The sequence below is a fragment of the Sus scrofa genome, chromosome 2, assembly GCF_000003025.6.
Source record: "Sus scrofa isolate TJ Tabasco breed Duroc chromosome 2, Sscrofa11.1, whole genome shotgun sequence".
NCBI classification, from domain to species: Eukaryota; Metazoa; Chordata; class Mammalia; order Artiodactyla; family Suidae; genus Sus; species Sus scrofa.
The window spans coordinates 51,102,011-51,128,627 of NC_010444.4; the positions used below are offsets into that span (position 1 = coordinate 51,102,011).

Here is a 26,617-nt window from a genome sequence, read left to right on the forward strand (position 1 = left end):
CCCTCCTCCTCAGGTCCTCCTCCCTCAGGCACTCCTCCCACACACCCTCCTCCCTCAGATCCTCCTCCCTCAGGCCCTCCTCCTTCAGATCCTCCTCCCACAGACCCTCCTCCCTCAGACCCTCCTCCCTCAGACCCTCCTCCCTCAGACCCTCCTCCCTCAGATCCTCCGCCCTCAGATCCTCCTCCCACAGACCCTCCTCCCACAGACCCTCCTCCCACAGACCCTCCTCCCTCAGGCCCTCCTCCCTCAGATCCTCCTCCCACAGACCCTCCCCCCTCAGGCCCTCCTCCCCCAGGTCCTCCTCCCTCAGGCACTCCTCCCACACACCCTCCTCCCTCAGATCCTCCTCCATCAGACCCTCCTCCCTCAGATCCTCCTCCCTCAGGCCCTCCTCCCTCAGACCCTCCTCCCACAGACCCTCCTCCCACACACCCTCCTCCCTCAGGCCCTCCTCCCTCAGACCCTCCACCCTCAGATCCTCCGCCCTCAGATCCTCCTCCCACAGACCCTCCTCCCTCAGATCCTCCTCCCACAGACCCTCCTCCCACAGACCCTCCTCCCTCACATCCTCCTCCCTCAGACCCTCCTCCCTCAGACCCTCCACCCTCAGATCCTCTGCCCTCAGATCCTCTGCCCTCAGATCCTCCTCCCTCAGGCACTCCTCCCACACACCCTCCTCCCCTAGGCCTTTCTCCCCAGGACCACCAATATCCTTCTGAAGGCAGCCAATGAAGATGGTGCTATAATTTAAAAATACATTTATTTAGTGTTTCCATTTGTTTCTGTTCTGTTACACAAGGCCATTAAATAAATACATTCTCCAAGTCACTCGAGTACACACCTACTCGCTATACAGATGAGGTAGAGAAATCAATAGGCTCACATGAGACTCCGAACAGAGAGAGTTCTCATGTGTGAATGCCCCTCTCCTCCCGCCAGCCTAGACCTGGCCTAACCAAGCTCAGAGTCCTGTCTGTGCACATGGGCAGAGAGCAGGGGGCCAGGACCTGCCTGTCCCTCAGCATGTCTCTGCCCCTGCAGCCCAGGGGTGGGGAGTGTCTGAGTCCCACCACAGAACATGTTTCCTTTTAGAGAGCCTCTGCTGCACAAAAGAGAAGCATGTTAACAAGAGGCTCCATAAGCGGGAGTGGCTTCTTCACTTAGCAAGACATTCTATTGTATATTTGTGTATAAACAAACCAGACAGCAGACATTTTCAATCTGCCTTGTTTTAAAAAAACACTTTTCTTAATATTTATGACATAGAGCTAAATGTGGTATTTGATTAAAAAAGAAATCCTTCCTCTGATTTACCACCTCGCCAGACCCACTAGTGACTGAGCTACAGTCTTGTCATGGAAGCATGGCCAACTTTGCCTGCTCCAGGTCCCAGCAGGTGGGGATGCCTGGGGACAACTGGAATGCACCCCAGCCCATCCCCACCCTCTCTAGCCAATTGTGAAGGAGACTGAGGAGCAGACCCATATCACCCACTGCCATAAAGCCCGCCCTGGCTCCCTCCCAGGGGACATGCCTTGGCTGCACCACTCTGTCAGCATGCAGTTATTCCCGGGGATGTTCTCTGAACCACAGGAAAATAAACTTTACTATTTACACTATGAAACAGGTACAAAGAGACCCATATCCACATAAATAGGTTTTCTTTTTAAAACACAGTCTCCAGGGTTCCTGAAGCCCCCCTGGACTCCAAGGAACCCCTTCATTCAGTAGTTCCCATGTCCATGCTGCCACCCAGCTCTGTACCTGCCCAAATCCAAGCCCACACCTTCAGAGCACAGCCATGGAGCTGAGCAGGATGGGCGTAGGGCTGGAGGCCCTGTCAACATGGGAAGGAAAGCCCCAGACCTAGGATGGGCAGAGGGCAGAGGCCATACACCAGCCATCACTGACCATACCAACACAGCATGCATAGGCACACACACCATACACATGCACAGAAGTGCTTATGCACATGCATGATGCACACACATAATGTATGCTCGCATATGCACATACACTACACATGCATGTGCACATGGACAGCCACACAACTGAATGTATTCATGTGTATACATGCATACCCATGCACAGATATGATCATATTCCTATGCATAAACACACAAAAGCTCACACACAAGCAAGCATGTGCACTCATGCATACCATCACATACACATGTACACTCATGCATGCACACATGCTCATGCACACACACGTCACACACTCATGCATGAATACACACATGCACACATGTGTGCACACAAAGTCAAACTAATTCAGGTCAGTGCTGGCCATCCTTTTCCCTTCCCTGCAAAATCAATAGCATGGCCAAGAAGACCAGCCTTCCATTTGTCAATCCTATCCCCAGACTCTCTCCACCCATGTCTGTTCCTACTCTGCCTCCCCCATAGTGACAGAGAGCAAGCCATGCCTTTCTTATGGAATGAACCTTCAAGGGGCTGCCCCTGCCCCTCTGCCCATGCCCACCTCTGGGGGAAAATAGGCCACCTTCTGACACCCCCAGCCCCAGAATCTGCATTGAACAGTCTGAAGTGTGGAGCCATGTGCCCACTGAGTACAGAACAGGACCCATCCACTTCCCAAGCCAGCCTTGCTGTGGGCAGCTGACCTGGACCATGGGACCTGGCTTTCAGAAACCATGAGGGTAGTGGCCAGAAAAAGCCTGCTTTACTTCTTTAAAAAACAATGAACAGCAATGTCTCTCTTGATTTAGTGGTTTCAAACAACAAAGCAGATCAGGCAAATGGGTTAGGAAGGAGCCTGGAGGGGAAGGGGAAAGGGGTCCCTCCAGACCAGGCTCTGACAAGGAGAGAAGCCACAGCCTGGGAGACTGCAGGGATGGAGAAAATAATAATTATATATTAGTTAAATAAAAATAACTTAAAAGTCACTGATATCACTCCAAAAAGAAGTACTCAATGCAGAGGGGGCCAGCAGTAAAACCCCGCATCTGGGTAGCCGGGCATCTGCTCTCTCTCCTAGTGGTTTGACTCTCTAAGCCAGTGCTGGTGCAGGACAGCCCACAGGCAGCCCACACAGAGGCCTTGTAGGTCACAAAGATGTGCCTGCTGCTCCTCAGAGGGTACCAAGAGCAGAAGGGGCACCACTCTGTGGGAACTGGTGACTTAAGGGGTACACAGCTTGGAAAGCATCTGTGCAAAGCTCTCAGGTCATGGGAGGGACAAGCAGAGGGGACAGAGGTCAGAGTGGACCTCTGTGATGGGGAGACAAAGGGGCAGGGACGACAAACCCAGCCAACCCCTAGGCTTCTGCCCCTGTCAAGTATGCTGGGGGCACCCAAGCCAGCGACTCAGCCCCTTCAGGTCTGGACCCCTCACGCTGCACATACCACCTGTACCCCCACAATAGCCTGGCCAAGCCTAGGGTCTCAGCCCCTACAGGTGTACACCCCTCACATTGCACACACTGCCTGCACCCCTACAGCAGCCTGGCCAGGCACAGGGGTTCAGCCCTTACAGGTATAGACCTCCTCACGCTGGGTGCACTGCCTGCACTCCACGTAGCAGCACCAGCGCACCTGGCACTGGCAAGGGCGGGTCACCACCCTGCTCTGTGTGTTGTGACCGCGCCCACAGCAGATGCTCTCGCAGTTCTTCTCCCGGTGGCACCTGCGGCCAGCAGTGCCTGGGGAGAAGCGGCCAGCCAGGCAGAAGCTGGGTGAGTCATCCAGGTGCACTAGGTCTGGGGTGCGGGGCAGTGGGTCACCACCACCTGTCCCCATGGCCCGGCCCCGTGGTGGTGAGATGGCACCAGCCTCCCCAGTGGCCTCATTGGTGGTGCTGCCCACCTTGAGCGCTGTCTCATACTTGTGCTTCAGGCGCTTGCCCACCTCGTGGAAAGGTGCCAGCTGCCGCCAGCACGTCCTCACGGTGCATGAGCCCGACACACCATGACACTTGCACGTGGTCTCCACCCCAGCCTTGATCACCTGGTGAAAGGAAGGGAGGTGGGCATGAGGGACATTCTGAGCAGACCGGAGACCAGTCCCCGAGGACAATTCTCAGAGCGGCTGGAACTGCCATTTACATCAGGGCCAGACCTCATGGCCCCCCAAACTGGGGCTCAGGCCAGGAGGTCACCCCTGCTTATCACCCAGGCTCCCTGGCTCCCACATGCTCAAGCCATGGACCACCAGGATCAGAAAAATCCACAGGCAGCACCTAGCCTCCAGAGGAGACATCACAGCACCCTGAACCCATCTCCTGCACTGTAAAGACCCTCCTTCCCATCCCTGCATCCCAGGCTGACCTCCACAAGGGCAGGGCACACCCCACTAGCCCTGCTGTCAGCACCCCAGCAAGATCTCAGTGTTTGTTCTCAGCAGTTTGCTCCTTGAAAAGGTGAGGACAAGTCTGTTATCTTGCCTAATGGGCAGAACTGGCCACCAGAGTCTGCATCTGAGCTGACCATGTCCCTATCTAAGCATAGTGATCAGATGCTACTGCCCTCTACCCCCTAAGAGGATCTTGAAAGGAAGGAGAAAGCCTTCAGAGAAGCCCAAATGGGAGGGGGCCACACCCCCTCACCCCCTACACACAGGCAGGGGCAGGCATGGCCTGGCACCAACATTCTGCTCTGAACGTGGGAAGCTGCCAGAGATTAAGGCAAAATCCTTCCCCTGACAGGACTTGGGTCCTACCTGCAAAGCCATGGAGTCAGGCCAGCTCCCCCGGGGGGCCTCCTGCCTGACTTCCTGCACTGGGGTCCCTAGAGGGACACAGGGAAGAACAGCGGGGGAAGGGGAGGTCTCTCTCCCAGTGGGCCCTCAGCCAAGCCTGAGCTCCCACACTGCCCCAGGGAGAGGCTCAAGGGGGATTAAGAAACGTAGCTGCCCTCCAGTCAGGCAACAGAAGAGTCACATTTAATGATACTTTGCTGAGAAACCCGGACAAATTTAATTAAAACGCAGCTTACCCAGGCCCAGTGGAGCTAATAGAGCACTTTCATATTCTGACTTTTCATTAATAGCTTACAAAAGGGTGAGTGCAGAGGAAAAGAAAGGGCCTCGCCTGGGGGATTTAATCAGCCTGCACCCCTCCCCAAAGGGTGGAAGGAGGGGCAGAGCCTATGGAAAAAGAAGAAATTGATTCTTTAATAAGCCTACACCTCAGAACTCTGGCTTCTCAATAAAGGGGGCTCAGAGCCAGGCTGGTGTTAATTACCTCGCCCCTCCTCCAGCCTCCAGGCCGGGGCTCCATATCCCAGGACTGCCCAGTAAGCACACAGATGCCCCTCCCAGGCCCTGACTGTCCCACAGCTCAGGCTAAGCCTTGTGAGGCATCTGATTGTCCAGGTTGTACAGGCACTAAGAGGGTGGGGTGCTCTGTCCACAGTGAAGGTGATGGGGCCTGATGCCTCTTCCAGTGGTACAGAGCCAAGGGGCTGGGGGTACGTAGAGAATGGCTACAAAGCCAGGTTCCTCCAGGCCCAGCCATGCCTACAGCCAGCAGCATCCAGAAGGGCCCAGAAAGAGAGCTGAAACAGTCCTTTTCACCTTGAGCCTTTTGTTTCAGGTTTCCTCAAAACAGATTCCTGGCCATAGACCGAGTCCCTGAGGGAGAAGCAGCCTCCCTAACTCGGGCCAGCCACACCCCCAGCATTTTCCCAGGACTCCTGAGCCATACACTTCCCTGGCCACTGGCCATCTAGGTCCCTAGTGACAGGACCATCCACCCCTCAGCCCTGGCTGGTAGGGCATAGTCCACTGTCCTCCTGGTTAGATGCTGCCAGCAGGAGACCCTTGTTGTGGCCTTGGCCACTCAGGATCAGACACAGACCATCCCAGACCCACTTGCCTCCTCCCCAGCCAGCAGCAAATAGGCTTTCTGGTTCTACCTGACCATGAGAGACAATGAGCAGCCCTCCATGGGGCTCCCCACCCTCAACTAGCATCCCTGAGGACTGGAGGCCCTGGCTGGCACCAATGGCTGAAACAGAGACACAGAGGCAGCTGCCTCTACCTCCTCCCAGCCCTCAGCCCTCTCACTCACCAGTGCCCCTGCCCACCCTTCTGCACTTCCCTGCACTACGCCCCAATCCATACTGCCTCTACCCCCGGCCCCATGCCTTGCCCTATACCCCACGTACCTCCCACCCTGCACCCTTTCCCACCCCAGACCCCGCCCCGCTTGCCTTCACACCCACGAGGTTGTTATGGAAGTCCACACGGGCTCGCAGATCCTTGCTAGACCGCCGACCCAGGAACTCCTTTACAAACTTGCTGCTGTACTTGAGATTATCCCCACAGCCACCCCACTGCCAGGCCTCTCGGTTCTCCAGGTCAGGGGCCTCATCGCAAGTGCAGCGTTCCATGCGGCCTGCACTGCATGCCTTGGCCAGTGCATGTGTCAGGCCAGCTGAGGAGATGGCGTAGAGGAAGGCTGTCTCCTTGAAGCCTGAGGGTGGGAGGGGGAAGGGGCAGGTCAGTAGGCCAGAGCAGCCCCCATATCACTTGGGTGTAGTCAAGCCATGGCCTCCCCAAGCACACATTCCAGATAGAGCAGGGTCTGTGGGAAGGATCCTTCCTGGTGTTCCACACAGGGAGGGACATACCTGCCTGGGCTGACATGTGCACCTGGAAGTGCTCTCTTGGCCAGTGCATGTGATCACAGGGACAGGAGAGAACCCAAAGTGTACTGCAATCACAGCTGTGCCCAGTGATCAGAGACCCCATACCTCTATGGTTCCAACCTACTGGACTGGCCAGGGCATTGTATGGGCCTTGCCATGACCTGGGCCTCAGGTCCCCAGTTTTTAAACAAGTCTATTGAGGGACTCACTGAGAGTCCCTCTCAACACCCTCATGCGAAAGAAGCACAAGAGAGGAGGCTCTGTCCTCAGGGATGGGATGCCAGCTGGATCCCTGCTCCTGTGCCCAGGCACTGCGCCTCAGCCACTGCCATGTGGCAAGAGCCATCAGAGCTGCCTTGGGCCCTGCCAAAGCTGCCCATATGTGACTTGTGCCAGCAGCAACTGTTCCATGCAGGTGTGAGGAGTGACTGAGCATGGGGCAGAGGTCAAGAGGGAGGGGAGGGAATGGCAGGGAGGGAACAGGGGAGCTGGGGGTCAAATCCCATCCACTGCCCCAGTCACCTGGAACTCAGCTGAGGTGGTGTGCTAGGGACACAGACCACAGCTAGGAGGTCCTGCCTCTCTGCTCCTGCCCAATGTTCCACCCACTTACCTCGCTTAAGCAGGCTGGCCCGGTAGCGGCCCTCCAAGGTGCAGTTCCAGCGTTCAAACCGGAACTGGTACTGGCACTCAAGAGCACTCATGCTGACTGCCTCCACCAGCGTCTCAGCCACACCAGGGTCCCGGCGGCACATGCGCCGCTGCTTGCGCTCCAGCTTCAGCCGGTCACAAGCCTTGTAGTGTGCCTGGGCAGCTGCTTCTGGCTCCAGGGTCAGTGGGAGGATGGTCAGGGGCTCACTGCCCGTCAGCCTGGACACAGAGAGGCCAAAGTGAGCCCTGTCCCAGAAGGCAGGAGGTGAGTGCCAGATGAGCAGAAGAACCAGCCCAGCCAGAAAGTATGGTGGTAACTGGATCAGAGCCTCAGTGGGCCCACCTGGTGGGGGTGCGCAGGAGGGGTAGCAAGCCTAGGGACAGGTACAGAAAGGCCACAGAGAATCTGGTGGGGAAGGGGTAGCAAGAAGGTCACAGGACCCTTGCCCACCAAGCATCCTCTCTGCAGCTGCTTGGCCCCATACCCACCTGGCCACCTCACCCCCTGCCCTGCCAACTGCTTGTGGACCTCTGCCTGGCCCCCTGCATGCCCTGGGTTCTCACACTGGGTTCTCTCAGAGAGCATGCCTCAGGCACCCACATGGCTGCTGATTCCTCCCCAACAACTCCCTTCAGAGAGTCACACCCCAGCTGACACCAGCCTCACCGCCCAATTTCTGATGACAAGGAAAGGAACAGATAGCTAGAAACCCACATGAACATATCCAGGGGGACTGCAGCCCAGGGTGCTGGCTGAAGGCAGAGATAACCAGGGCAGGGAGGTACATGTATGAGATGTACATCTACCATACCCTCCCCACTCACTCCCATAACTGCTTACCCAGCTTTCTCTAGGACCCCATCCTCTGCCACCCCCCAACAGCTCTGTGGTCCCTTGGGGAAGACCCTAGCTCACTCCTTGTCCTTGGGCACCCTACTGTCCCGCTGGGGTCTCCAGGAACACTTGCACCAGAAAAACCTCCCAGCCCGGAACCCAGGTGCCCCTTAGGAAGTGGGCCCTGGTTCTTGTGGCTCTCTAATCCCTCTCTTGGCTGACCCAAGGCCCTGGCCTGAGTCGGTCATCAGCTGTCCGGCCTGCCTTAGCATTCGCTCCGTCCAGGGACTGACTGGCTCTGGCCTTCTGCTGACTCTGTGCTCAGAACCAAGGGCCTCAGCATCCCTGGACAGACATCTAGGCTCCAGGCATGTCCATGCCCAGCCCTACCCAGAACTTCAGTTCTCAAAGCAAGAGGTATCCACCTGGACATGGGTGGGGCTCAGAGTCCACCGCTAGAAACAACATGTATTATTGGAAACAAGCACCCCCAGTCCCCACCCCAGCCAACCCACAAAAACCAGGGGTGCTAGGTGCCCACAGATACTGAAGGCCCACTCCATGCCCCATCCCCCTTCTCAGTGTCCTTCCAAAGCCCCTAAAGGGCATAGCGGGCACTGGGCTGACATAGAGAGTTGCAGCTTTCTGCAGGGAAAGGGATGTGGGTGAGGCCTTCTAGAAGCCTATCCTCTAGCAGACTCAAGCAGTAATGCTGCAGACTGAGGCTCTTCTGGGGACCAATAGGGATGCTGCATTTTGAAGCAGCATGCACACATACCCCAGCATGCTCTGCCCTGCTGAGGGGATGAGGTCATCACATCTATCCTGGCAAGCATGGGGCCTATGCAGAGCAAATCAGCCCTGTCCTGAGGCCCCCAGATCTCAGTCCCTAAAGGAGTCACCCCTGTCTAACCCTCACTGATCAGCTCCCTGAGGACAGGAAAGCAGGGCACTGAGGCTCAGGAACCAGGCCAACAGGAGGCCCAGGCAGTTGCTAGACAAAGAGGCCACTGGAACGCCTCTCTGTCTAGAGCAGGCTGGCCAGGCCTAGGGGTGCAGAGAAGAAAGGACCATCCTCCCACCTCTCCATACTTAGGTATAGCATGAGAAAGGCCATGGTGGGCACCCTGAGAAGACTCACCCCAGGCCTTGGCCCTGCTCCCCAAAATGCTCAGAGCTGGTGCACCAGTGAGCTGTAGGGAAGCAGAGGTGGCAACTGCTCCCAACCCTGACACCAAGGGTATGGGTGAGCAGAGCACAAAGTAGCATCCCTGCCAGCTCAAGTCCATGCAGATGTTGCTGCAGGGCCCATTCCCCTCTGCCTAAGTGATACTCTGAACCAGAAGGCTCCCTGGGTGCACAGAGGGAGGCCAGCATGGATGCAGGCTAGAGGAGAATCCCCAAATCCTCTGAGGCATGGACACATCCCTTGTGGGACGCTGAGCAGTGGGGATGCAGAGGTAGAAAGTCCTATGGGGAGAAGACACATGAGCTTGGAGATAGGACAATGCATTGGGGAAGTGGCAATGCATGCTGGCTCCAGACCTCAGCCACCCACACCCCTTACCTAAGGGTAGAACCTCATGCCTAAGGGCATGGGGACAGGGCAGGGGCTGACATCAGGGCAGCCTTGTGGATTTCTAGGCCTCCTGCCTGAGGACAGCTGCCGAGCTGGAACAGGGAGCAGGCAGGGGCCCAAGGTCCCTGGGCTGGGAGCCGGAAGAGCCACACTTCCCACACAAAGGCAGCACACACGGTGGAGTCTTGTCCCCAGACAGGAATGTCAACAGCTGTGCCGAGAACTGCCTGCCATGCAGCTAAAGCACTGTAGCCTCCAAACGGCACACACCCCCAAGCTAGATTCTTCCAGATTAACTGAGCTTCAGGCCCAGCATCCAAAAGGACCCCCTACTGCAAGACTATCCTAGGAGGACCTAGGGCCAAGCTGGAAAGGGCAATGTGGGTGTGCACAAGGAGCAGGGGACAAATGGCAGGTGATTGCCTTCCAGCCTACCTGAAGGCACTAGGGCCAACTGCACCCAAATTCTGCATATGAGGACTGAGAACAGGGGCCCCACCCATCTAGGGCCAGCCTGTGCACAAACTACACAGGACAAGCTGATCCAGGCAAGCTGACCCTGTCCTCTAGCCAGGTGGGGTCTACATCTGTTCTCAGCAGAAGGACATGGAGGAAAGTTCAGCCCCAGTCCAGGAATGGCCAGCTGACAGCCATGTGGCCACATGGCCTGAGGCCCAGGGCCCAAGGGCTAAGCCTTTCCTCTGAGCCATCACCTAGCTCCCATGGTAGGCACAAGGGGGAACCCGAGGGGAACGCACTGCTCTGTCCCTTGGCATCCCTCCCACAAAGGCAGCCCTTCCCCCACCTCTCTTTTATGAGGGCCTAGCTGCCAGCTGCCAGCTGCCCCCTGCCCCAGCCCCTTAACAATCAAGGTAGACTCTGCAGGCTTATGGCCTGGAGTGAAGTGACAAAAGACAGACCCTTGCAGAGGTGTCAGTGGTGAGATAATACACAGGGTAGAGGGAAGGCATAAGATGGGCTTGGACTCAGTGGAGAAGGCCCCAGGGACAAGGGATAGGTCTCCCACAACAGAAACCCTAACATGAGGAAGAAACCACAGAAGTGCTGGAGGAAAGAGAAGAGGTTCATAAAGCATTCTTAGAATCAGGAAAGCTTTTATCACAGTGACTTAGAAACCAAAATGCCTTGAAAATTTATTTGACTATCTAAAAGCACAAGAATCTCTGCAAAGTGAAAAAGTAGCAGAGGGTCAAAAGACCAATAGACAAAAATCATGGGAAATGCTGCATTTCGGATCCTGGGCCAAGGGCCAAGTTTGTTTGCTTATGTGTGGGCCTGTGCATGTGGGCACATGTGCATGTACATGTGTCAACACAGGTGTATTTTCTCCTCTGGATCAATAACAAAGGAATCAACTGTTAAGTAGACATAGGATATGAACATATAGTTCAAGGGAAGGAATTAGCTGTCTGTTAAAAACTTATTTGCATTTCATTCAAAAATGCAAAATAAAACTACGCTGATAGGTTATTTTTCATTCATCAGATGAGTACAAATCAATGTCTGAAAAGATTACTGCTAAGGACACAGGGAAACAAGTGTTCCTCCATGGATAGGATTTTGGACTGATTATATGTATAAAACTCAACCACCAATTCTCTTTCTAGAAATACAGACTACAGATATATTCTTAAAATGTACAAGCATATGTCACTCACATGTTACCCAACACAATGCTGTCATACAAAAACAATGGAAGCATTTTGTTACTCAAAAAGACTGGAGATTGGCTGAATAAATGGGATCCATCCCTTCCATGAAGTATCCAGCAAGCATCAGAAAAGCCACTGCCCACCTGCTATGTACAATCAGTGCATAGGTGTAGCCCTCACTCTGAAGAGGACCTGCACGCACATGTGTGGGTGCACAGGGTAACCCAGGACAAAGGTAGCATGGGACAGAGGAAACATTCTTCTCCCTAGGGCCTGTGAGCCACTCACACATTGTCCCATGCATAGGTGGCCCATTCAAAATGACAAAGTTCAAAATACAACTAGTGGCCTGTGAGAGCCCCCCAAAAGTTCTCACTGCTACATGCCAGCCTAGAGCAATGAGCATCTGCCCACACAGCCTACAGGGACTGCACCTTCCAGCCCAGAAAGTGCCTGGCACAGAACAGCCCCCCACCGACCACCCAGCTGCACATACCAGTGCACCTGTCACCATACTGAACACAGCTGTCCCTCCCTCACCATGGGCATCTGATTTGAGACAGACAGGCACACAAGCCTGCCTAGGTGGCCCATGGAGGATATAAGCCAAGGATGCCTGTCCTTGCTCCATCTAACTGGCCTCTCCCAGCACTGGACCCTCTTCCCTGGAAGAAATGACAAGATCTAAATGTCAGCCTGGCACTTTGGAACATTCAGGTATTTTCAAAAGATACGTGGAAATGAGTAGCACAACTATGGAACACAGCTCAAAAACAGCCTTGTGCCTGGGACACTCCCAACTCCCACCCCTAACGTCATAAGCAGTCTCCTAAACATCCTCCCTTCAAAAGCGGCCCATTTTGCTGTGCACCTCCAGCTTTGCATCCAGCTGGCATCTGCCTATGAGTTTTGGTGGGGCTAGCATCCCTCCCCCAAGATTCCAAAAGTCCCCTCTCCTCACTGCTCTATGACATCATAGTGGCCTCACATATGGGTCACTCCCAGGCTCCACCCTGGGATAGCGACCACTGAACTGAAGTTTTACTGAGATTCCATCAGGAGTTCCTTCCAACAGATTCAGAGGCATGTGTTGGCTCTGCATTTGTACACATGGGACAGGGTCTGCTGTGGCAGTCATGACTTCTGGGGGTGCAGAATTGAGTCTCTCCACTGGTGAGAGTGGCATCTCTCTCTAAATGGAATTCCCTTCTTACCTCTCTCTGAAGTCTTACTGGTTCCCCACTGAAGTCTGAAATCTTACAGCCCCTGATAGGGCTGCACTGTATTTAGAGTCAACCCTTTTTTCCAGAGTGATAGTGCATAAAAATAAAACATCTTCACAAAGCCAGTCTCCCCTCTGCTGCTGATCTACAAAAGTCCAATTGACTCTGTGTTGATTTTGTGTATTTAGTGACCTTGCTATGTCACCAAAATACAAAATCTCTGATTATTTTCAGATGCTCTCTATACAATCATGCCACCTGCAGAGACACCAGTCTGCTTTCTTAGTTTCAAAGCTACACAGTCTTGCTGATTTCTGACACTGGCTAGGGCCATCAGTCATGCAGAAGCTGCCAGCTACTCTCTGGGGCCCAGCCTCCTGACCCCCAGCTCTGCATCATTGGCCAGCACTGGGCTGCCCAGTGCGCTTGCCAGCATGTGTGGCCATGAAGTGAGGGAGAAAGCCACCAGAAAGTGGGCACTCTCATTCTTGCTCATCTCTCCTCCACAAGTCCAAACTCACATCTCTGCCATCCAGATGCAGCCCTCTGGAGACAAGGGCACAGCACCCTAAAGGCTGGCACTACAAGGCCAGAGACCAGGAGTCAATGCACTCATAGAGCCAGAACTGTATTGCTACATGAGAGAAACAACCCCCATCATGCTTGAGGGTCTGTTAAGACAGGTGACATCACCCAGATACAGAGAAGTGTGACAACAGGGATCCCTGTCTGACTCTCAGTCTTAAAAGGGAAGATTTTTGCCATTTCACTTTAAGAATGAGGTTCATTGGGTGTTTTTCTGGATACCCTGTACCACCTTAAAGAATTTCCCTTCTGATTTTAGATTACTATGAGTGTATTAAAAATCACAAATTAAGAGTTCCCCTGTGGTACAGCAGGTTAAGGATCTGGTGCTTTCACTGATGTGGCTCGGGTCACTGCTGTGGCACAGGTTTGATCCCTGGCCCAGGAACTTCCACATGCCATGGGCACAGCCAAAAAGAAAAAAATTTTTCAAAAGGATGTTGATAAAGATCAGTGTCATCGCTGTATATATTGATGTGTCATTTTTTTCCTCTAATCTGCTAAATTGAGGAATTTCACTAATTGATTTTTCTAATGTTAGACATTAAGCATTCTTAGAATAAACCCAATTGGCCATGATGGATTTTTATCCTTTCCCTGTTTTGCTTGATATAACTTGATGATGTTTTGTCTAAGATGTTTGCATCCATGCTTGTAATTTTCTTCTCCCATGCTCTTCCTGCCGACTTTCAGTGACTTAGCGAGAGTTTTGGTTTTGTTTTTGATTTCTTTTTTTAATTTTCTAGAAGAGTTGTGTTGGATTAGAATTGTGTCTTCTTGACTGCTTGCTGGAACAATGCATGCCATGAAGCCATGCAGGCTGACCTTTTCTTGGTGGAAAGATTTCCTTTCTGATCCAAATTCTATTTTTCCTCTTTTTAAAAAAAACAACTCCATTAAGATATAATTGACCTACCATAAAATCTGCCCATTTAGGGGAGTTCCCGTTGTGGCGCAGTGGTTAACGAATCCGACTAAGAACCATGAGGTTGCGGGTTCGATCCCTGGCCTTGCTCAGTAGGTTGACGATCCGGCGTTGCAGTGAGCTATGGTGTAGGTTGCAGATGCGGCTTGGATCCCGTATTGCTGTGGCTCTAGCGTAGGCCAGTGGCTACAGCTCCAATTCGATCCCTAGCCTGGGAACCTCCATATGCCGCGGGAGCAGCCCAAGAAATGGCAAAAAGACAAAAAAAAAGAAAAAAAAATCTGCCCATTTAGGAGTTTCCATTGTGGCTCAGTGGTAACAAACCCGACCAGTATCCATGAGGACACAGGTTCAGTCCCGGTCCCACTCAGTAAGTTTAGGATCTGGCTGCAGTGTAGGTCACAGACGCAGCTTTGATCCAGCATTTCTGTAGCTATGGTGTAGGCCAACAGCTGTAGCTCCAATTCAGCCCCTAGCCTGGGAACTTCTATATGCCACAGTTGTGGCCCTAATAAACAAAAAAATTTAAAAATTGCCCATTTAAAGTATGCAGTTCAGCATTTTGTAGTATATTTTCAGATTGTGCAAATACCACCACAGTCAATTTTTAGGATATTTGCATCACTTCAAAAAGAAACCCTATAATGTATTCCTTAGCTATCAACTCCCTATTCCCCTCCCCCAACTCCTGGCAACCACTAATAAATCCTGTTTCTATGGCTCTGCCTGATCTAGACATTTCATATAAATGGAACCACACAACATGTGGACTTTTGTGACTGGCTTCTTTCACTTAGCACAATGTTTTCAAGGCCCTCCATGTCATAACATGAATCAGCGCTTCACCTCTTAATCCAAATAAGATTCCACTGTATGGAGAGACCACATTCTGTTTTTCTACTCCTCAGATAATGGACATTTGAGTTGTTCACTCTAGCTATTATACATTATGCCACTACTGCCATTCATGCACACATTTTTTCATGAACATAAATTTTTATTTCTTGTGGATATATACCCAGGAGTGGATATATCATACTGGAATCATAAAGGAATTCTATGTTTGTTTGAGTGACTGTCAGATTGTTTTCCATAGTGGCTATACCAATGACCCAATTTCTTTGCTTACTACAGTATTAGTCAATATTTCTATATCTTGGATCTGTTTCTGTTACTTTTCTGGCTTTCTCCATTTTTCCTCTGAATTTTCAGATTTATCAGCATGGAATTGTTCATTACATTCCCTTGCTTTTGTTTGCAGAATCTGTGTTGATATTCCCTGCAGTGGGACACTAGCACTCTGAGCCTCCTCTTCACTAGGTTAGTCTCCTAAGATGTTTCCAAGACCTTTTTCCCAGCAAGGGATCCATTCTCATCTCTAATGCACATTTTTGTGTCAATTTCTGCAGTACTTCTACTTTCTACATTCTGCCTTCTTTGGGCTTACCTCACTATTCTTTCTCCCCCTTCTGTGATGGATACTTTCTGAGAGCTCACAAGTGTCTCTCCAATAAATGCATATTCTAAAACATGCATTTAAGCTACCACTGTGGCTGCTTCAGTCTCTCCAGCACTGCAGCCTCAGGTCATTGCACAGAGCCTGAGCCATAACTCAGGTCACTATATTGGGCCTGACACAGCCCCAGGTCACTGTACTAAAACCAGGTCACAGCTCAGATCATTGTCCTGAGTCTGAATCACAGCACATGCTTCTTGCTCTACTTTTGCTTCCTTCTTTGCTTTATGGTCCATTGAATGGGTGTGTTCTCTCTCCATCTTCTTATGTTCTCTATCCTTACATTGTATGGGTCTCACACAGAGCCTATAATTAAACTAAGGACCTGACTACAACCCCAATCACTCCAGCCTGATGCCTGGGGCATTTCTTCCACTGAGCTCCTAGGGTCTCAGTTTATCTTTTCTGCTGGCCATGCTTCTTCTATTTCCTTTTTTTTTTTTTTTTCCTCTCCTGACTTCTTTTGGGTTATTTTTCTTATTATGCTTTTCCTCCTGTTAATTGGAAATCTCATTTCCATTATTTTCATGATTCCCTCAAAATTACAATATAAGTTACTCATGTCCAGCATTGGGAATACCACCCCCTTCTGGGTAATATGAGGCCTGAGAACACAACCTCATTGACTCCCCAGAATTATACGCTGTTGTGTGTTTTAGTTCTACATTTAGGACCCTATAGGAAGTTGTTCAATACTCGCTTATCCTCCTCCTCCCCTGTAACATTCTCGTTGCTCTTCATTCCTTTCTGCATCTGAAACACAGCAGGGCCATTTCCCATGCCAGAGCTGCAGCATCAAAGTTTCCTTCAGAGAAACTCTCAACCTGTCTGAAAATATCTTTATTTCACCTTCATTTTATTTATTTTCTGTCTTTTCTAGGTCCGCACCCACGGCATATAGAGGGTCCCAGGCTAGGGGTCTAATTGCGAAACCAGGGATGGAACCCGCAACCTCATGGTTCCTAGTCGGATTCGTTAACCACTGAGCCACAACGGGAACTCCTCACCTTCATTTTAGAGTAGGCTTCACTAAGCATAGAGTTCGTGGCCAGGAGTTATTTTCTTTCACTTACCAAGTGGATGGTCCCACCATCTTCTGGCTTTGCTCTCAGTTCTGAAGTTAGCTGTCAACCTAATGATCCTTGGGAGGTGATCTGTACTTTTTTTTTCTTGGATTGCTTTTATAATTCTTTGTCTTTGGTGTTTTACAGTTGCAATGCTCCAGCATGAACATTTATTTTTTCTGCTTAGGAAGACACTGGGCCTCTTGAGTCTTCTTGATTGTTCTGATCAATTTCAGAAATTTTTCAGCCTTTCTCTCCACACCTCACCCCATCAATTCCCCCTCTTTTCTACCTCTGGGCCTCTGGTGACACAGGCGGCCTCCTCAGTGTTCCCAGGTTTCTCATCCTCTCTGTTTTCCATGCATTTGCCTTCCCATGGGTAATTTCTCTTGACCTATCTTAAAGTTCACCAATTCTCTTCAACTATTTCTAATCTGCTTTCAAATCAGTCTATTACTTGAATTTTTTTCCCAATTCTATTTGGTTTTTCCAAACTTGCTGGGTCAGTTTTTGTGGCTTCTCATTCCTTACAGATATCCCAAGCTTATCTTGCTCTTGAAGGCACACCGAGAACTGTTTTATTCAGTGTGGGATGCTCTGTTTACTGGTCTGCTGCCATCATTTCTTCAAGTCCTTGGCTGCACTTCCACACACACCAAGTTATCTCTGACCATATGCTGTTGCTATATTTGAGAGACTGTTTGCAGGAATAATCTGAAGCAGAGGGTAAAGGTCCCCCAAACTCATATCCACCTGGAACCTCAGAACATGCAGATGTAATCAAGGTAAGGATCTGGAGACTAATTCACCTTGGATTAGGTCCCACATTGCTGAGGGCTCGCCCTGCCCCAACTAGACTGCAACAGCTCTTCAGAGACCACATGCACCCCTGAGGAGAGCAGGAACGAACCTAGGACAGACAGAGCCATGTCTGGAGATGCCCAACCCCTTTTGTGGGCCAGGCCTGAGGCTGTCATGCCTGACTGCTTAGAGATTACCAGGGCAGCTCCTATGAGCATTCAGCCAGTCTCATATCCTCATACCTACTTTGAAGGACAGCCAGGTAACAGGATGAGCACTGTCAGATCAGGGTGGGTGCCAGCACTGGGGCCGTCTTTGTCCCATACCCCTCAGCCCCTAGAATGCCTCACTCCTTCTCACTTGTGGTTGGGTAGGGGACAGATTCTGACTGCCCTTCCTCCTACCAACAGGCCCAGCCACCGCAAGGGCTACCCTGCCCACAAACCAAGCTCCCTGCACATGGGAAGCTCAGACCCTAGGCTGGGCGGAAAGAGAAGAGGCCAGAGTTTCCAGAAGCCACAGCACTCTGCCAAGGAAACCTCAGCCCCACCAGACGGCATTTAATTTCTGTGTGAATCAAATTCAAAACAAATTCCAATGCTGAGAACTGGTTCTGAGATTAACCCTCCATCCTCCTGTGGCCTGCAGCCTCTCACTCAGGCATGCAGGTGTAGGGTGGGCACAGATACCACCACCAGAGCCTGGGGCTCCCTTTAATCTCCACCATCATTGGGTGCCCTGCTGTGCCAAGGAGAAAATGAGGGCCAAGGGACGGGAATAGGAAGGGCAGCAGGGCATTGCCCCACGAACAGGTCACACTGCGGCAGGGACTTTGTGTCTATGACAGCTGTCACTGCCATCAGCTGTGAGAACCACCAGGCCTCGACTTTCCCACCTCACAGGGCCCCAACATTCCAGGGCACGAAGAGCTCTTGATCAGCGCCAGCTCCACATCACTGACTGGCTACTCCAGGGGATTACTTAGCTAAGGCCTGGCCACCCTGGGAGTCAGCTGGCAGACACAGGACTCAGAAAACTCCACTACACTGGGACCCACAGCACTGCCCACCAAGCCTGGCATCCACAAGCCTAACAGAAATGCCCCTTCCACACTTGGCCGCCAAAGCAAACAGAACCTGTGGGACCCTCAGATTCTGAGGGCCACCAGCCAACTGCATCCTTTCCAGAATAAGATGGTGGAGCCCAGATTAGAGAAGAGCAGGCCTACAGGTCCCCAGGCAGGTAGCCGAGGCTTTGTGGGACCCCCCACACATACACACAATGTTCACTGATTGCCATGAGAAGATAGGCATCAGTGGCTTTGTGGAGAAACTAAAGTGACCAGGACACTTCTGTGCCCTGGTCACCACACCCCCAGGCCTCACTGACAGCTGCCACAAAGAAGGACATGCAAGATGCAGAGCAGGTGCCTAGAGACCCACAGGACCCCCCTCTCATCACGACCAGAATCACCTCGATGACTGATTTCCTTCCTAGAGCTGGCCTCCCAGGTGCGCAGCACCATGCCAGACATAGATGGAAGACACTGGGACAGCCTTGATCAACATCCTACCCTGGGGTGGCCTGAACAGCCACTGCTGCTCTCTCTGCCTGGGAGGGAGCCAGCCCTGATGTGCTCTGGGCTGGGAGCCCCTGGCACCCTCTACTCTTGAGCCAGACCACTTCCCTGGCCACGTCTACCTCAGGTATCGCTAAGAAAAACAAACGCAGCTTGAGGCTTGCCTTTTTCCATTCCCTCGTCCGGCTGCCGGTCTCGAGGTGCAGGGCCTGCCAGCTGGGCGGCTGGGTTTCCTCTTGTGGCCAGAGGCACCAGGCCAGCCAGGAACCTCACTGGGAGGGGCAGGGAAGGATAGAGAGCCATGGCCGTGGGTCACGGAGCCAGGCCGCCAGCACACACCACCCAGGTTGACACTGAGCAGAGTGGGGCTGCCCTCCACTGGAGGCCCTGGCATAGCCACCTGCCACAAGGCCCAGCCCATGGATATCCCTTAATGATTAGTCCCTGCAGGAAAACAGGCTGGTCATCACCCAGCCCATGCCACCAAGCCCTCCTGCAGATGCCTGCAGACCTGGTATGCAGCACAAGCCTTTCCATCTGCCCCCACCTCCCCAAACTTCACTCAATGGGATCCTTAGTCTCTACCTCCCACCTGCCCCCTGGAACTCCAGCACTGCCCACCAAGTCTCTGTCCAACATCCAGGCCATGACCAGAAGGTGAAGTGGTCCAGCCAGCAATGTGGGTACAGGGTGGTGGAGGTCAGAGCCAGAGGTGGGCAGAGGGCTGGCCCACTTGGTAAATGAGAACCTTGGAATCCACATCAGGCTCCTGAGTGCAGAGCCAGGAAGTAGATGGGAGAGGGGACTTTCCCTACAGGCCTCAGGAGTGCCAGCCCAGTGCAATTTGGAGGAAATCCCACGAGGAACCCCCCTGGCCTCCCAAGAGGTAAGCTACGGGTAAAGAGCAATACCATTGAACTGTCCTCTGTCTTCTTGGAAGAGGCAACTGCTAAGGCAGGCCCTAGAGGATGTGAAGGCCCATTAGGACAGTGGGCCTGCTCCCCACCCACCAGAAGCTGACCTCTAAGCAGGGACTTGACCTTGCCAACTTCCCAGACAACTGTGCCTCATCTAAAACCTACTGAGCCTCAGCCTACTGAGCCAGAGTGGTCACCAAGGGGCACCCTCACTACTGGGACAATACACAAAGGGAGCCTGGTGTCCCCCAGGCTGAGATTAAGGGTGCTCAGTGCCGGCCCTGCTGACAGGTGTCATTTTTCTGCAGCTAGGAAAGCCAAGCCAGTCCCCTTATCAGCTCATCACTCCTCCCTGAAATCAGGGCCCACAGCGCCCCGCCCCCCGCCCCTGCCCAGGAGGAATGGTGTGTGCATTCTTTTCCAGGAGAAAAAATAGCCACACACTTCTATTGTCCTTGATATCACAAAGCCCCTGGGGTGGGTAATGGGTGCCACCCTCGGTCTAGGGCCACCCTGGAAGCCTGGGCAGGATCACACTAGTGCCTATGGCTCTGGAGTCAGGTCCTGGACCACAGTGGCAAGGACAGGGGTGAGATTAGGCCAGCTGTCCTCCCGTCCAGACGGCCGCCGGCTGTGGCAGAACATCTGCTCACACAGCTGAGGGGAGCCAGATGGCGGCGGCTTCCTCCTCACCTCAGGCCCCACCGTGAGGCCTCTGGAATCCACTGTTTGCATGCACAAGGTTCCCAGAGCAGAGGTCCTGGCCTGACACTCCCACCTGTCTCTATCTGGTCTCCGTACTAAGGGGCCAGGGCAGCCCCCCCCCCACCAGGAGCCTGTGGAAGGAGCCAAGGGTTTGAGAGTCCATAGCCCCCTAGAGAAGACTGCCCATGAGACAGGGAGAGGCAGGGGGTACTCTGGAGATCAGAGATGCAAAGGGTAGTCAGCACCCCTCCCAAGGGATCCCCTCTGCCTCCCCCACCTGCTCTTTCCACCTGTCTCCATGTCTTCCCTGGATCCACGACTGGGAAACTGAGATACCTTGGTCCCTCTGCAGGCCACAGAGGCTCCAGACTATGAGTCCAAGGAAGAATCCTTCCTCCTTTGCAGACAGGAAGTCCAGTCCCCTCCACATACCACTCCTCTGTTCTCTCCTGTCTCTAGGGCTCCCTCCCCTGATGTGAAGCCCTCCCCTATCCCCAGCCTGCTGCCCCACCCTGCATCTCTCATTACCCGCTGCTCTGAGGTGCTATTACCCACAGGGCCAATTCCAAGGGGTTTCAGTAATATCCCTGCCAGCTCCTCAGCTGCCCTGGACACTGGGCCCTCCCTCCCCCTCAGCTCCTAATGCAGGCCTATCCTCTTCTGAACCCCTTAAACACACACTGCTCTCCATGGCCACTCCCCCAAAGACCAGATCCAAGGTCTCTCAGGACTGCTTTGGGCACATCTGTCCTGAGATGGGTCTCCATGCATAGCACCTGCCCTAAGTGCCACCCAAACCCATGTGACTCCCCAACATGGGGACTGACTCACAGCAACACCACCCTGGCCAGGGAATCTGCTGGGACATTTCACGCTCTGCAGCCCCTCCCTAGCCCCACTGCCTAGTGGACTCTAGGTCACCCCAGTCTCACTGTGTAAGGCTAACCTCCACTACAGGTGAGCTCAAGCCCCCATGCCCATCAGGCCTGCCTCATTCTCTTGGCAGCAGTCCATCTTTTCCCTTGCCCACTCACAGGCTCACCTTACAGCCTCATCCTTCCACCATCAGGCTCCATCCTCCTACCCTGAAATTCTCCCTCCTTCTTTCTACTCTAGGGACCAGCTGCAAGCAGCCAGTAGGACCTGTGCTGTGGCCACACAGGAATCCCTGCGGGGCCCCAGGCTCAATATTCAGAGAAGCAGAAGAGGTACCCTCACCTCCTGGCAATAAGTAGTCTATTCTCCCAACCCCACATGCACAGCCCCAACACTACCCCATGATAGTAGCCCCCCGCTCCAAGGGCAGCACACAAGCACAGTGCCAGGGCCCTTAGTTTGCCCACTCCCTGAACCAGCGCCAGAAAATGAACAGCCAACTGCACCCTGACCCCCCATACAGTCCACGGGGGGCCAAGCAGGAGGAAGATCTGTTGTGAAGATCCTTGGGTGCAGCCCCTACACAGCATTACTATAAGATCTGACAATTCCAGTTTTAAGTATATACCCCGAAAAACTGAAAACTCCACAAAAAAACTTGGATACAATGTTCACAGAAGCGTTATTCACAATAGTCAAAAGGTTGAAACAACCCAAGTGTCTATCAACAGATGAATAGATGATAAAAGACTGCCATTCATCCATCCAGTCGAATATTATTTAGTCACAAGAAAGGATGATACACTGATTCATGCTACAAAGGTGAATAAATCTTGAAAACAGTATGTTCAGTGAAAAAAAGGCAGACACAAAAGGCCACATATTGTATGATTCCATTTATATGAAATGTCCAGAACAGGCAAATCCACAGAAACAGAAAGTGGATTAGTGGTTGCCAGAAGCTGCGGGAGGGGGGGGTAGACAGAATATGAGGTTTCTGGGGTGATGAAAATGTTCTGGAATTAGACAGCAGTGCTGGCTGCAGGGCTTCATGGATATACTAAAAACCACCAAACTGCATACTTCAGCCAAGTGAACTTACAGGATGTGAATTACATTTCAATTACATAAAGACCTTCGGCCCTAACACCCACTTGACCATTCACAATGGTCCATTGGATCATTCACAATGATCCAGAGCACCTTAGCTGCCTTTCAAACTGGCTCCGAAGACCCCTCATGGACAAGGGAGGCCCTTGGGTGCCAAGCCTCATGCTGCCTCCTCCATGCAGGCCTCCAGGCTGCCTGGACCAGAGAGCTAGGGCCAGCCCATAGACCTCACAGAAAGGCCCCACACCCCCTAAGCCAGCCTGCAAATGTTTCCTATGTAACATGGAGTATTTAAGCCAACATGGAGTATTGAAAGAGCCTCAAGGCTCATTGTGCCCCTTCTTACTTCTTTTGGAGATTAATCATGTAGGAAGCCTTGGGCCTCCCTTTGCCTGGTCAGTCCCTGGATGCTTGCATCCCCAGGGGCCTCTGCTGGGAGATGGCTCAGCACGTAAACACACACAGGATCTCTAAGAAAAAGGCAGTGAGGTGCCAGGGAGCCCAGTCCCAGCTCTGGCAGGCACAGATCCCCAAAATCCCCAGACCCAGACCCTGGCTCCATACTCAGAGAAGCACAAAGATGGCTTGCTCTAAGGCCTTGGGGCAACCCTTCCTGAGCAGGTTTTGGCCCACTCCTTAGCTCCATCTTCTCACCTGAGGATAACATCAAGATAGGAACAGAGTATGGGTGAGCCCACCCAGATCCACAGCCAGGGCAGAGGTGGGTGGTGGTTGGCAGCAGGAGAGGTGTCTGAGTTTGTATCTCAAACTCGCCACAAGACCTTGAGACAGCCTCTTTCTGCTCAGAGCCAGGCTCCACTTCCTTCCAAGAGGGCTTCAGGCCAAGCTGTATAGGACCCCAAAGCACATACATCTCTGTAGCCCCAGGAGAACCAGATGGAAACACCACCTGCCAATCACACCAGAAGCAGGGTCAGGCCAGGGAGGGAGAGAGGAGAGCTCCTTCCCCATGGCAGGCAGGTGACCTAGAGGGGTCTTCCTAGTGGCCACAGCCTGAGAAGGACAGGAGGAGTAAGGCAGGTAGGGTTGCAGCCTGGGGGCGGGGGGGGGGTGTAGGTGGGGCAGGGAGGGCTCCCACTGCCCACGTGATCCTCCCCCAGGCCAGCCTCTCTGGGTTTCTGGGCTGTAACTGGAGCTGCCTTGCCTGTGAGCCTCTGTGCCAGGCAGAGCTTTCAGAGCGGGGGAGTGGGGGAAGGGAGAAGGGAGAGGAGGGCCTGGATCCCAGCTCCCCGCCACCCCCACCCCACCCCAGGCTGGCCCGTGCGCTCCCTCTGTACTAGGGTGGGGAGGGAAGCCCTAGTACAAGGCACAGGGAGGCCCCCTGGCTCTGGCCCAGCCCTGCCCTGCCCTGCCTGCCTTGGACCATCTCCTCCCCACCTCCCCCCTGGCTCCTGCCCCTTTACTGGGCCAGGAGAAAGGGCCCCAAACCCAAGTTCATCTGGTCACTACTAGCCAGAGGCGGGGCCTCCATGCCTGTGCTATCCTGCAGAGCACACCAGGAGCAGACTCCTCCAGGACCAGGCCCCTTCCCTCCTCTGCCTTTTTGGCTGGAACAGAGTCTGTCCCTCTCCAGGACCTCCATTCCACCAAGTTGAGTCCTGTCTCTCTAGCAGTCTAGTGCAGGGGGCAGGGGTGAGGGGATACCCCCAGCAGAGCCAGCTGTCCCCAGGGCAGCACAACTGCTTCCTATGCTACCCATGGGGCAGGACTTGAGAAGCCTCACTTGATGGGGATTTTGGGGTCAAAGAGTAGGGTCAAAGGGGCTGGCCAGAGGAGACACAGGGGCTCTAAGCCCTCCCTACTTGCCATACATCCACTGTAGGAAGGGACTTATTCCCTTCAAGGGAGCTAAACAGACTTTCCTGGAGGTACAAAGCACAGAGAAAGCATGGAGAAAGAGAAGGATGCTGTGGGGGTGGGGATGGGGGTGGGAGCCAGGACCTGGACTGCCACCCTGTGGATCTGATCTTCCCCAGAAGGAAAGCCAGCAGCAAGGAGACTCCAACCAAAGCACAGTGTGGCGCAGACAAGCCCAGGGTGTGTCTGAAGCCTGGTGAGCAGACCCATGGCTGGGCCGGGAAAGCGAGAAGGCACAGCTGGCTGACAGGCCATCGTGACTCACCGTGGACCTGCAGCCAGACAGCCATCCTCTGACCCTCCCTGTGCCCGAGAGGGTGAGGCAAAGGCTGCACAGATGGCATGCAGGGGCGTGCCAGCCTCTACATGGCCTGGGCCCCAGGCGGGCCAAACCCAAAGCCACAGCCCTGGCTGAGGGGTGGGGTCTCCAGGAGAAGGAGACAGGGAGCTGACCCTGGAAGACAACTCAGGAGAAAGGAACAGGAGAAGGTGGGGGAGAAAAACACAAAGGGAAAGTTTCCCATGAAAATATTTTATTTTCTTTGAGAACAGGATACACCTGCAGGGCTCCTCGCCCAGTCGGCCTCTCCCCACCCTATCAGTGGCACATTTCTGGACCAACGGGGCCCTCTGCTGGCCAGGCCGCTGCGCGGCGGCGCCCGGGCCAGAGGAGAGAGAACAGGTGACAACGGGAGGAGGACGACAGCCCGGGAGCGGCCGCAGGGCACACAGGACAGGAGCTAAGCAGGAGTGGTGAGGGAGCAGAAGGTGAGTAGTCTGAGGAGAACCATATGGCTGCCCGCAAGATGCCACCCAGACCTGAACACAGAAAGAGTCCCCAATGCTTGCCCGGCTGGACATCCAAGAACTAGGAGGGAGGAATGAGGAAGGGCAGGAAGGAACGTCGAAGAGAGACACGCCAAAACCACGCAAACTGCTGCTTTGGAGAAGCACATGTGGCAGCGACCCTGGAGACGGCCGGGAGGCAGCATTCACAGCCCAGCTGGCCCCTGTGCACTGGACAGGGTCCCACAGACGCGCTCCCTCAGGCCGGGCCCGAACAAGCGTCAGAAGAAAAGCGCAAGAAAAATAAAATTCCTCCAGACTGTAGTTTTTTTCCCCCCTTTGGGGCTCAGTGCAAGGAACATCTGGATTTTGTACGTATTTTTTTGTTGTTGTTAAATTAACTTCTCGATGAGAGAAAGGAGGGGGAAACTGCAAGGGGGGGGGAGGTGTGCAGGGGCCGGGGAGGCTCCAGACTTTTGGCAAGAAATCCCGGCCTAAGAGAGCGGGGACCAAAGGTTGGTCTCAGAGCTCCAGGGAGCCCCGCGCACGGTCGCGGGCGCGGCCCCAGTGATTACGGCTCCGGGGTCACGGAGGACCGGGGCCTCGCGCCAGCCCGTCGGGTACGCCAGCCCCTTTCCTCACGCCGCGCCAAAGGGACACCGACTCGGGATCCGGCGACGCGAGCGTCGCAAACAAACCGCTCCAGGCAACCCGACGGCCCTCACTAGGCTGGGCACCGCGCCCCACGCACCTGGGTCGCCCCCGCCCTCGCGTCCCGCCGGCCTCCGGCCGGGCCCGCCCGCCCTGCCCCGCCCGCCGGGCCGCCGAGGCACCTACCCGAAGTAGGCGGCCGAGGGGCGCAGCGCGGCAAGCAGCAGAGTCAGCGCGAAGGCCGCGGCCAGCCAGCGCGCCAGCAGGGGCCCATCCAGCATCTTGCCGCGCCGCGGCGGCTGACCATCGCGCTCCCGGCCCCGCGCAGGGCGCCCCGCGGCCGCCGCCCTCTTATAGCGCCCGGAGCGCCAGGCCGGGGGCGGGGCGCCGGCCAGCTGGCCCGGCCCCGCCCGCGCCCGGGGAGGAGTCACGCCGGCGCCGGGGGCGGGCCGAAACCCGAGCCAGTGCACCGCCCAGCCTTGTTGCAACCCGGCCACTCGGGTCTCCGGCCGCGCCCCGCGCGTGGGGAGGAAGGCACGCGAGGAGGCGGGTGGGAACCCGGTCGGCCGGAAGAGGCGGGAGGGGCCGGAGCGCGGTGAGGGCCGGGGGAAGGGAACAAGCCCCCGGCGCGGCCGTGGGGGCGGAGCCGA

At 54.1% G+C, this 26,617-nt stretch overlaps 1 protein-coding gene across 1 annotated transcript; it reads right to left on the reverse strand.

Annotated features, from left to right (window-relative positions):
• On the reverse strand, positions 747 to 26,336 carry WNT9A (Wnt family member 9A). Its single transcript, XM_003123611.5, has 4 exons — positions 26,154 to 26,336; positions 7,227 to 7,483; positions 6,176 to 6,438; positions 747 to 3,971 (listed from the first exon to the last, which is right to left on the reverse strand). Exons 1-4 carry the CDS (start codon positions 26,246 to 26,248, stop codon positions 3,489 to 3,491), a joined length of 1,098 nt encoding a protein of 365 aa, XP_003123659.2. The 5' UTR covers positions 26,249 to 26,336; the 3' UTR covers positions 747 to 3,488.